This window comes from Nicotiana tomentosiformis, chromosome 12, assembly GCF_000390325.3.
Source record: "Nicotiana tomentosiformis chromosome 12, ASM39032v3, whole genome shotgun sequence".
In the NCBI taxonomy this organism is placed as follows: domain Eukaryota; kingdom Viridiplantae; phylum Streptophyta; class Magnoliopsida; order Solanales; family Solanaceae; genus Nicotiana; species Nicotiana tomentosiformis.
Genome location: NC_090823.1, coordinates 1,025,033 through 1,037,512, shown reverse-complemented (window position 1 = coordinate 1,037,512; position 12,480 = coordinate 1,025,033). Strand labels below are relative to the sequence as shown.

Here is a 12,480-nt window from a genome sequence, read left to right as displayed (position 1 = left end):
ACATAAGCTTCCTTGCCCCACACCCTTATATATATAGACTTCTATTTATTTTGCTCATCAACGTAACATTATTCTTCAATCTTCTAGTCGGAAACGATCGCTTTTATCTCTCTTTCACCCAAATCAAGTAATTGTACATCTTATACATGGCGGATAAATTGCAACAAAACGCGGTCGTTTCAAACAAGAAGTTATCGGCTTCCGATGAACGTGATCATTGTGACGACGTCATCGTGGCCAAAAAACCAACGAAGCACCACCTCATATGGGACGATCCAGCGGCGGCGTTGGCAAATGCCCGCCATGAATTTGGCGAACATGGCGGAGTCAACATGTCCATCGAAGCCTCCGCCACATTCACCGTCATGGACCCCGAGATTTTGAGCCGCATGTTCGCGGGGGAACTTGGCCCTGACCGTGATTTCTTCATTTATAGCCGTCATTTCAATCCTACCGTCCTCAATTTGGGGCGCCTCATGGCGGCCTTAGAGGGTACCGAGGCCGCCTACTGCACGTCCTCTGGCATGTCAGCCATCGCATCCGTGATGCTCCAGCTCTGCAGCTCAGGAGACCACGTGGTGGCCTCGCGTTCCTTGTACGGAGGGACGCATGCTTTGCTCACGCACTTTTTACCGAGGACGTCTAATATAACGACGTCGTTTGCGGACATTAGGGATTTTGATATGGTTAATGAAGCAATTGTGGAAGGGAAAACGAAGGTGTTGTATTTTGAATCAATTTCAAATCCGACGTTGACGGTTTCGAATATTCCCGAGTTGTGTAGGATAGCGCATGAGAAGGGGGTGACGGTGGTGGTGGACAACACATTTGCTCCGATGGTGTTGTCTCCGGCGAGGTTGGGAGCCGACGTCGTCGTTCATAGTATCTCCAAGTATATTAGTGGTGGTGCTGACGTCATTGCAGGTAATTTTCACGTGTATCATTTCTTTTCATGATAGTAATTAGCGTTCGGGACCATTTTGTATGTTACGTATGCATAGTTCTTTTCATTTTCGTATCAAGAGATTAACAAAACGGAAAACTAACCGGGTGCATAGACCAGGTACGGCTCAACAGATCTCGGGGACTAAGAGGAAATCATATTCGGAGGTCCTTAATCCCAGTATAATCTCATTTGTGAGGTTTTGGGAGGGTAGTTTGTACGCAGACCTTACCCCTACCCTGGATTAGAGAAGCTGTTTCCGATAAATACTTGACTCCCTCCCTTCAAGAACTCCCCAACTTGCTCTTGGGTGACTCGAACTCATAACCTCTTGGTTGGAAATGGAGAATGTTCACCACTAGAGCAACCCACTCTTATCAAATATACTAATTAATGAGGGAAGAAAATTATCATAATTTATAAATTTATTGTATAAAATAACCTCAATCAAGTAACAAAAAATATATTGTAATATTTTTTTATTCTAATTATTTATATAAATTATATAATATATAATAGTAATAATAATAATAATAATAAGAATTTAAAATAAATTTGGAGGCCTAAGGCAATGGCCTAACTGCCCAAAGCCTTAGAGCCGCCCCTAGTAGAGACAATCATTAACGATAACAACAACAACAACAATATACCTAGTATTATCCCAAACTGCAGGGTCTGAGAAGGATAGTGTGTACGCAGATCTTACCCCTACCTATGTGAGGATAGAGAGGTTATTTCCAAAAGACAATCATTGAATCATCACAAAATATAATTAATTGTTGATCTAAATTGTAGCTGCGTCAACCCAATAAATAGGTGATACATGTATTCACCAACGCTCTTGTCAATAAATTCCAGTTAATTAGGAGTATATATTTTTATCTTAGCATATGATTTAACCATGATAAGTTAGTATATTGCTTAAACATTGGGTGTACAATCAGATCGGCGGATCTAGCACTATGACATCGGATTCATCTGAACACAGATTTTTCGACGGGAACATAAAATGATGTGTAAAATTTACTAATATTGCAACAAATAGTAAGTCCGAGTTCATAATTTTAAGAATAAAATGGATTCAATGCTAAGAAACCTAAAAGTTGAACTCATAAAACTTAAATCCTAGATCCGGTTCTAGATACAATGGTAATCTACATCTATTGAACAAAAATATTATATATACCTACTCTAAATTTATGGTCACTATCACAAGGCAGTTTATATATACAATGCTCTTTTATCTTAATTGATTGACATAAAATTTTGAATCCGCATTAAATGAAATTGAAATTATTTTACTTTGCAAAAAACACACAGGTGCTGTGTGTGGACCGGCAAGTCTAGTGAACTCAATGATGGATCTTCGTCAAGGGGCACTGATGCTACTAGGCCCAACCATGAACGCGAAGGTCGCGTTCGAACTGTCAGAAAGACTTCCTCACTTAAGCTTAAGAATGAAAGAGCATTGCAATCGCGCTCTCATTTTCGCTACTAGAATGACGAATCTCGGGCTCAAAGTCATTTACCCAGGTCTAGAAAATCACCCAGATAATGCCCTTCTCAAGTCCATGGCCAATAAAGACTATGGCTATGGTGGAATTTTGTGTCTGGACATGGGAACTGAGGAAAGAGCGAACCGTTTGATGAATGTTTTGCAAAATTGCACACAATTTGGGTTCATGGCAGTGAGTTTGGGTTATTATGAGACACTTATGTCATGTTCGGGCAGTAGTACTAGTAGTGAAATGAATAACCAAGAGAAGGAATTGGCTGGGATTTCGCCTGGTTTGGTGAGAATGTCAGTTGGATATAATGGTACGTTGGAGCAGAAATGGACCCAGCTCGAGAAAGCGTTGTCCGAAATGCAATAGAAAATGGGGCAATTGCACAAATAATCATTCCCAGGAATGCTATTTTGGAGATTAGCCAATACTTATTTTGTTTTAAAAATTTAAACTAAAAATCTTAACTTCAGGACTAATCAAGACATTTTTATCCCGAAAAGTTGAACTGAAAAACTGAAATTTCAGATGCACTGGTTAATTCTTAAATAGCAGCCCTATAAAGTAGCTACTTGATGTCATTTCTACATTAAAAAAAATGGCCTTACAGAGGCCTGAAATTTTGCATTTTGCAACTATAATGTTTTGTCACATAGATTTTGCTTTATTTGTTGGGTCCATATTTATATTTCAGATTTTATCTGTAATAAGAACTATACTGGACTAGTATCGTCCGGTTCGAATATGTCAAGTTGTTTGTTTATATCTTCAGTTAGCCAATAAGATGTGATTTGAAATATGTGTGTCTTGTAAATGCTTTTCTTTCTAGTCCTTTACATTTGTTATCCTTACGAGAACTAAAGGTAATCTATATTGGAATTTAGGACATACTATGTAAAAGAATTTCTCTTTATATTGACAAGTTCATTTATGAATCAATTTGCGCTACGTATGAAGTCTTTTTCGATAGGGAGCGTCAAAATTTCACATACGATACGAATCTGAATTAGAAAACTTGATGGATTTAGGACACTAAATGTTTAAAATAAAAATAAAAATGTGTGTGCATATGCAACACCAAATTAGCGTCGCTTAAAACCCCACCGCGCAGGTGAGAGCTATGGCGACGCAAAAGGCGACTCAGAGGCGATTTTTTTTGATAGAGCTCCTATGGCCGTTCCGGCCGGTGGCCAGCCCACTTTTTCGGTTGGTCAGTCTCCTGCGAACCTCGCCCCATCTTCTGATACTGCAAAAACCAATTTCCAACCCTTAGATTTCTCTAATCTATTGAAACTAGTTGCATTAAATAACCCCATGCACGTGATCCCTAGCGAGAAATCTATTGTTGATCCAATATCAATTAGACGAGCTACTTTCTTGCATGGACAACCCCTTGTCAAGTTTACAGAAGCAGAAGTTGATCGTATGAATGTCATAGAAGGATTACAATAGGCAGTTGTGGGTAAGTTCTCTTATGGATGGCCAGAATTACAAGAGCTACATAGAATTATCCCAGTTCAATGTAAAATCAAAGGTGAATGCAATGTTGTTATTTTTTTAGAGATAGGCATGTGCTAATTAAATTGACATTATGGGAAGATTTTATTAATCTTACGTCAAATAGTGTTTATTATGTTAAAGCTAAGGATTAGGGCTGGGCATATATCGGGTAAAATCGATAATCCGAACCGTTAATTATTTATTGGGTTATCAGTATTGGGTTATTGAGTTAACGGTTCGGTAACGGTTTAGAATTTTTTCACTATTGGGTTATCGGTTTGGGCCTCGGTTTGCCAATTTTATTAATGGGTTAACCGATAACCCAATAAGAATTAATGAAATTACTACTTTACCCATAAGTATTTACATATGCTAGGGCTTCACTTCATTCTTTCCTTTTCTTCCTCAGCCGCATTCTTCAGTCTTCAGTTGCTCCATCTTCATTTTTCATAGACCTTACTAGTTACTCCTAGTATAAGTCTTTAGTCTTATACATTAGGCTTTTAATTTCTATAAAAAAAATCATCTTAATATAAGGATTTTTGATTGTTAAAGGTTCTTTATTTATTTATTTATTTATTTGTGTTTCTTAATTTTGTGAGCTCATGCTGTGCAGCTTATACCTACTACCATTTTTTTTTCAGGTTAGGCATTTGACAAACAATATCCAGTTTATCTTGGATTGATTGGAGGTAATAATGTTGGACTAATTATTTATTATGTCAGTTAAATCTTTCTATTTGTGGAATTTTTAAGTGGATGTTCAATTTCTTGCTTAAATTCATTCACTTTCATGTTTTTATGTGGCTAATTTATGTTGTGCTTTGCTTTTAGTTGTAAAAAGTTATAATTTTTACTGTATTTTGGTTAATTTTAGTTTACATGGGAGGTAATAATATTTAATTTAATTATTTATTTACTGTTTCTTTATTAGTTTGCTTTTGTACTTTGATTAGTTTTAGCAATTATGACACTAAATTTTTTCTATTTTTGGAAATTTTAAGAGGGTGTTCAAATTCTTGTTTAGATTCAGTTCTGAAATTTTGGGGTCTGAAACTATTTTAGTTCTGTTGTGTGTTTCCCAAAGTATTGAACTTTAAGTTAAGAATTAGTGGCTGAGATTTTTATTAGTATTGCCATTACTTATATGGCTACGTTGATAATGATATTGGTAATTTGGGGTTTCGGTTGATTTCAGTTTACAAGGGAGGCAATAATGTTGAAGTCAATTGTGTTTCTAGTGTTTACTAATCAATAATGTTGAAATCATTATTTTTGGGTTTAATTCTTTTTATATACGAGTATTTGAGTATTTATTGACATATTTTAGAATTAGGACATGTATTCTTTTACTGTTGAAACTTTGGTAAGTTCATTATTCAACTTCTATAGTATGCATTGCTAAGAATTTATCTGACTTAATATTTTTTCTTTTTATGTTTAATAGGTGTAATCATGCCTCGACTTCGTGGTCACAAAACTACCTCACTTATTTGGAGTTACAATGAAAGGATTGAAGAAGGTGATGATGGATAATGGAAGTAAGATGCAGTCATTGTCATCTTGTTTTTCATTACAATGCATAACAAAGTGGTACTAAGTCCTTAATGAGGCATGTTGAGCGTTGTTTGGAGCACAATTTAGTGAAGCCTATAAGGATTGAGTAGTTGTTGTCCTGTTAACTTGAATTTGAACCTTTAGTACTATATGTTTGGACTTGTTAATTTTAAGGTGAAATTGCTACTACTTTGTATTATTATTAAAATGTATTTGAACAATTGTTGTTGAAGAATTAGTACTATTCCAGTTGTGGCCACTGGACAGAACGCAGAAATGGGTAGTATACTCTATGTGAATTCTTCTCTTTTTTGCTTAACTCCTGTGAATTGTCTTCTCTTTTTTGCTTAATTCTAGATTGAGTTATCTTATCGGGTAAACCGATAACCGAACCGATAATGATCGATAACCGATTAACCGATAACCGATATCTTATCGGTTCAGTTATCGGTTTATTAAATTTATAAATCGATAATCGATATGCTAAACCGGTAATATTCATAACCGAACCGAACCGACCGATGCCCACCCCTACTAAGGATGGTTATGAATATCAAATGAGGCCACTAATTTATGATGCAAAGTTCAAAGTAGGTGAAGAAACTCCAATGGCTATGGTTTGGATTTCTTTTCCAAGCTTGTTACCAACGTATTTTGTGAAGAAATATTTGTTCTCTTTAGTTTCAGCAGTAGGGAAACCATTACACCTTGATATGGATGCTATTAATAAAACACGACCTAGTTGTGCAAGAGTTAAAGTCCTAGTCGATCTTCTAGCTGACTTGCCCAATAAAATGCGTATGGGTATAGAGAATGAGTCTACTGGGGAAATAAGGACGGAATGGGTGAAAATTCAATATGATTTTTACCTAAATATTATAAAGAGTGTAGGCTACAAGGGCATGCTGAGATTGATTGATGGAGGTTACATCCTGAATTAATGGTTCATGACAAAGACAAGCATGCTGCAGCTGGTAATGTTGAAGACAAGGAGAAAACTAAGGGTCCATTAATGATCCTTACAAGTGAAAAAAATAGTTGGTAATGTAGGTGAGCAATGGAATGAGGTGAGGGACAATCGTGTGAAGAACACTGGAAAATAAAATAATTTGCAAACTAAAACTGGGAAAGAAATTATCCCAGTTAATGAAGGTGTATCCCAACAGGTTTCAACAAATAATAAATTTGCAGCATTAAAAGTGTAGGAAGGAGATAAGGAAGAAAACAATCAGCATGTTTTGAGGGAAGAAAGTACTGCTCAGTGTAGCCCAAAATCCAATCCTAAGGAAGCTGGGAAATCTTTAAACCCAGCTGCACCTGTTTACAAACCAACTTCACCTAGGATTAGGGCAACAAAGGGAGTTAATATAACTATAATCAATAATGACAAAGAAAAAGAAGATGCAAGGGTGAAGGAGTCTACTGCACAGTGGGTAACTCGAACTTTTGGTGCTAATAATATTGCAAATAATGAGGTGAATGATACAAGTATAAACAAGGAGTTAGGTTGTGATGACCTAGCTAGGTTTGTTACCACAAACCAGTCGTGTTAGGAAGTTCTATCTCAAACACAAGAAACTGGTAATGTATAATTGGTAAAGTTGTGGAGTGATCAAGTTGGGAAATTTTCAGAAGAAGAAGAGGAAATCCCAGGTGAGGAAGAACATGATCACGTGGAGGAAGATGATCAATCAGCAGAGGTTGCTAACAATGAAGCAATTGATGAGGAAGATGATCAAGCAAACTTAACGGATGTTACAAAGGCTACTGATCAGGCAAATTTGGATTTTGTAGGTGGGGATACTATGAAGAAGGTTGGTATGCAAGTAAGCAGCTCAAATAAGTGAGGTACTGAGCCCAAAACCAATGAAACAGTAAATATTACCAACCCTATTTTGGAAGATGCAGCCTTAGCTACAGTTACCCTAATGCAACTATTACGACTAAGGGTACAAGTTCAACTGGAAAGAAGATGCAATTGGTATCCAGTTCTCCAAAAAATCAACCATTGAAGGTGGCCAAAGAAAATTTGAATAAACTACTTATTCCTAAACCTCTGCAAAATTAGCCGGTACATCAAGTTGTTACAATGGAGGATGATGATCAACATGCAAGAGGAGGCAAGGATCTTTATGAGGAATCTACTGCCCAGAATTTCAGGAATGCTGCACGACAAGGTGATATCTCCCCAAGGTTTGTTGAAAAAGGAAAATCGATTGGCAAAAGTAGGAGGAAACAAGCAAAGGAAACTTCTAGTGGTATACTTGCTGGAGTGCAAACAAAACGGACAGTGTCTAAATCCATTAATTATATATGTATGCTATGATATGGAATATTATATCAGTCAATACAAAGAAAGCCTTTTAAAGGCTTGTTACAATGCACATGCAATATGAATTTTATTTTATTGGGTTGATGGAGCCAATACAAAATGCCAACAAATTAGAAACTTATAGAAGGCAACTGGGAATGCATCATGCTTTTGTTAATGTCTCAAACAAGGTATGGGCATTTATTGATGAATACTATGAGGTGAAAATACTATTTGATATGGAGCAGTGGATTACATTAAGGTTATTCAATTCTCAGACCTAAAAGGAATTTGTAGTAACTTTGGTGTATGCTAAATGCGATGTAATTGAGAGGATTGAACTTTGGGACAAAATGCATGCTTTAGCTCATGACATGATTGTCCCTTGGCTTGTGGGGGGATTTTAATGTAATTGTTGATAAAGAAGAGAAGTTTGGGGGGCTGTCAGTTTTAATGAATGAAATGGAGGATTTCAGGAATTGTATAAATACTTGTAATCTCTTTGATTTGGGATTCAAGGGTAGTATTTACACATAGTGAAATGGTAGAACAAATGATGATTGCATCCTCAAACAACTTGATAGATGGCTGGCTAACTTAGAATTTCAGCAAATATTACATAGACCAGAGGTAACACACTTATCCAAGACGGGGTCAGACCACTGTTGTCACGACCCAAAATCTAACCATGGTCGTGATGGCGCCTATCGTGTTACAAGGCAAGCCTATTTCCCAAAATATTACTACTAAATCGATTATAAGAATTTAATAAAATATTTCCAACATTTGAATTTTTTCATAAACTAAATCAACTCTAAATATAATTATAGAAAATACGAAAACGATCCCCAAACATCGGGGGTCACTAAGTCATGAGCGTCTAAATCTATGAACTAAGAAATAAAGTTGTCTAACTGTCAATATAGTCCAAAAGAAGAAATGATAAAAGGAGTAACAAGGTCTTACGGACGCTAGCAACTACCTTGCAGTCTCCAATGATAGCCAGCCTGAACTCAACGTTCGCCGCGCTCTAACTCACATAGATCTGCACATAAAGTGCAGGGTGTAGTATGAGTACAACCGACTCAGTAGTAATATAAAAAACGAAGGAACTGAGTAGTAGTGACGAGCTAAGTAGAACAATTCAATTATTTCTTTATCATAATTTAAAATAAACATAAATAAACAAGGAAATACCATCAACTCAATAAATGCTACAAAGAAATTAACGGGTAAAATGCAGCAACAACAAAAGCAATGAATCCTCACAGCAATGTCACTCCATCACTCAGCACTCGCACTCAGCACTCAACACTCAAAAGGTACCTGCGCTCACTGGGGTTGTGTACAGACTCCGGAGGGGCTCCTAAAGCCCAAGCGCTAAGCATGGACAACTCGTGTGCTGCACAGACAGCTCACGTGCCATAATATCAATCTCTGGATCTGCACGGTCAACTCACGTGCTACGCAGACAACTCACGCGCTATGGTATCAATACCTGGATCTGCACGGACAACTCACGTGTTGCACGGACAACTCACCTGCCTCAATCAAATACCTCACAACAGGCCATCATCCTCACTCAGTCATGTACCTCTCTAGCCTCACCATCATCAACAAATAAGGGAAACACAACCCACGTCAAGTATCACAACATATCAGGAAAATAATAGGGACTGAGGTAAACCAGTACAATAATATCTAAGACTGAGTGCAAATAATGTGAGCATCAATAAAACCTAAGCATGATCTCTAACATGAAGGCAAACAAGTTCAACAACAAATAAACACATAACCACAAATAATAGCCATAGGTCTCACAGCCTCACGGGATGGACCAAGTCTCAATCCCTCACGGTGCACACCCACACACCCGTCACCTAGCGTGGGTATCACTTCCAAACAATCATGTGATGTCAAATCTCCGGGTTTATACCCTCAAAGCCATAGTTAAAACTGTTACTTACCTTAAAAGCGTAAACTCCTACTCCGGGATGCCCTCGTCTCTGGACTCGGTCTCCAAAAGCTCTGAATCTAACCAAAATCAGAAAACTACTATCAACATAGGCTAAAGAATCGAATTCCACAATAAAAACTACATAAATAGGCCCAAAATCCGAAATCGGCCAAAACCTGACCCCCGGGCCCACGTCTCAAAACTAGTCAAAATGGCATAATAACAAACCTCGTCCTCACCCGAGTCTGACCATATAAAATTCGTCAAAATCGGACTCCGTTTGGTCCCTCAAATCCTCACTTAAAACTCTCCAAAACTCAAACCCTAACTCCCTCAATTTCACCCTAAACACCTATTAATTTCATGGCTAATCAGTGGAAAAATATCATAAACGCGTGTAAATAAACCCAAGCGACTTACCTCACTGATGTCTCATGATTCTCCCTTGAAAAACACTTCCCTAGCTCAAAAACCCGTTCAACAATGAAGGAACAAGGGCAAAAATTCGCGATGTGTGATATATATATAGGTTCTGCCCAGGGGTTCCGCACCTGCGACCCCCATATGCGCATCTGCGCTTTCGCATCTGCGGATAATTTCCGCTTCTACGGATTTTCATTAACTTGCTAGGCTTCGCTTCTGCGGTCACCTTACCTCACTGGCGGTCATCGCAGATGCGGAGAACAAGCTGCACCTGTGGTTCCTCTGCGCACCTGCGCCTCAAGCCCCCACTTGCGAAGCTCGCACCTGCACAATCTCCTTCGCACCTGCGGTCTCGCAGGTGCGACACTCCTTACGCACCTGCGCCAACTGCCCAGCTGACCAATTCTGCATCTGCGATAAGACTCCTACATCTTTGACCATCGCACCTGCGGTCTCCAATCCGGAGGTGCGGACACACCAGAAGACTGTGCACCAGCAGATTTCCAGCAGTTCAACTTCACAAATTTTCAACACGTTAACCATCCAAATCACACCCGAGCCCCTCGGGACCTCAACAAATAATTCTCACAAGTCATATATCACTACCCGAACTTAGTCGAACCTTCAGAACACCCAAAACAACACCAAAACATCGAATCAACCCTGGATTCAAGCCTAAGAACTTCTAAACTTCCAAAATTCACCAACGACGTCGAAACCTATCAAACCACGTCCGAATGACCTCAAATTTTAAAAACGCGTCACAAATGACACTACGAACCTACTCCAACTTCCGGAATTCCATTCCAACCCCGATACCTAATTTTCCACTACCGACCAAAATTGTCAAATTTCTAATCTTCGCCAATTCAAGCCTAATTCTACAACAGACCTCCAATTTACATTCCGGACACACTCCTAAGTCTAAAATTACCCAACGAAGCTAACCGAATCATAAAAATTCACATCCGAATTCGTTTACTCATAAGTCAACTTTCGATTGACTTTTCTAACTTAACTTTCTAACTAAGAGACTACATGTTCATTTTACTCCAAAACTACTCCGGGCCCAAACCTACCAACTCGATGTAACTCAACGTAACTGAACAACACATAAATAGATAGAAATGGGGAAAACAGGGCTATAACTCTCGGAACGGCTGACCGGGTTGTTACATCTTCCCCCTCTTAAACAAACGTTCGTCCTCAAACTAGTCTAACAAAAAGAACATACCTGAAATCATAGCATCTGAAGCAACAACGTCTGGCCTAGCTGGGAGGGCATAGAAACGGGTCTGACCACCCTCTGATCTGCCTCCCCCTCTCGGGCGACCCATAGCTGACTGGGCTCCGCCCCTAGCTGGCTAAACTCCAACCCTAGCTGGCTGGGCGGGTGGTGGAGGAACTGGTGCTGGTGCCATCGGCCGAGTACTTCACTGTGGGGTCCCACCCAATAGCCTAGGGAAATATCTCGCAATGTGACCAAAATCCCCGCACTCGAAACAACCCCTCCTCTGACGAAACTGCTGCTCCTGATGCCCAAAAGAATTGCCCAACAGACATTTCACCCTGATGAAGCTGCTCAAACTGCCTGCGCAGCTCCTCTCTGTGGGACTCAGGTACAAACTTCTCCAAAAAGAGAACGGAGAACTGCTGCCAAGAAAGAGGCGCTGCGCCAACCGGCCTACGCCTCTCGTAAGCCTCCCACCAATTAAGTGCAGCCCTAGAAAACTGGAAAGTAGTGAATGAGACCCCACTACTCTCCAGAATACTCGCGGTCTGAAGCATCCTCTAACACTTGTCCAATAAACCTTGTGCACCCCCACCCTCATCACCACTAAATGACGGAGGCTGGAGTCTCCCAAACCTCTCTAATTTGCGCTTCTCATCCTCTGACATCACATGAGCCATGTAGTCCTGAGAAGCTGCAATCGGTTGGTTTGGTGGTGCCTCCGTTGTCTGAAGCCCCTGAACAACCTGCTCGGGTGTGCGAGCGACGGGAGTCTGAGTGCCTCCCCCGGCCTGAGAAGTGGTTGCGGCCATCGAGATAGAGACTGCCTGAGCAAGGCCGGGACACGCTGTCAGAATCTGAGCTAGGACCTCCTGAAGGCCTGGAATAACAATAGGCACAGGTGGTGCGTGAGCTGGTCCCGTCGGAACCTCTACCTCTGGGACCTGGTCCTGAGCGGGGACAACTAGGGGATCTGTAGGTGCTGCCCCACATGATGCGCTGGCGATGACTCCGCCCCTACCACGACCTTTACCGCGGCTTCGGCCTCTCGCG

The 12,480-nt window shown here is 39.8% G+C and overlaps 1 protein-coding gene across 1 annotated transcript; it reads left to right on the top strand.

Annotated features, from left to right (window-relative positions):
• Window positions 1–43: 43 nt before the first annotated feature.
• Window positions 44–3,247, top strand: LOC104116430 (methionine gamma-lyase). The gene is made up of 2 exons (XM_009627281.4): window positions 44–924; window positions 2,264–3,247. Exons 1-2 carry the CDS (start codon window positions 147–149, stop codon window positions 2,815–2,817), a joined length of 1,332 nt encoding a protein of 443 aa, XP_009625576.1. The 5' UTR covers window positions 44–146; the 3' UTR covers window positions 2,818–3,247.
• Window positions 3,248–12,480: the final 9,233 nt, after the last annotated feature.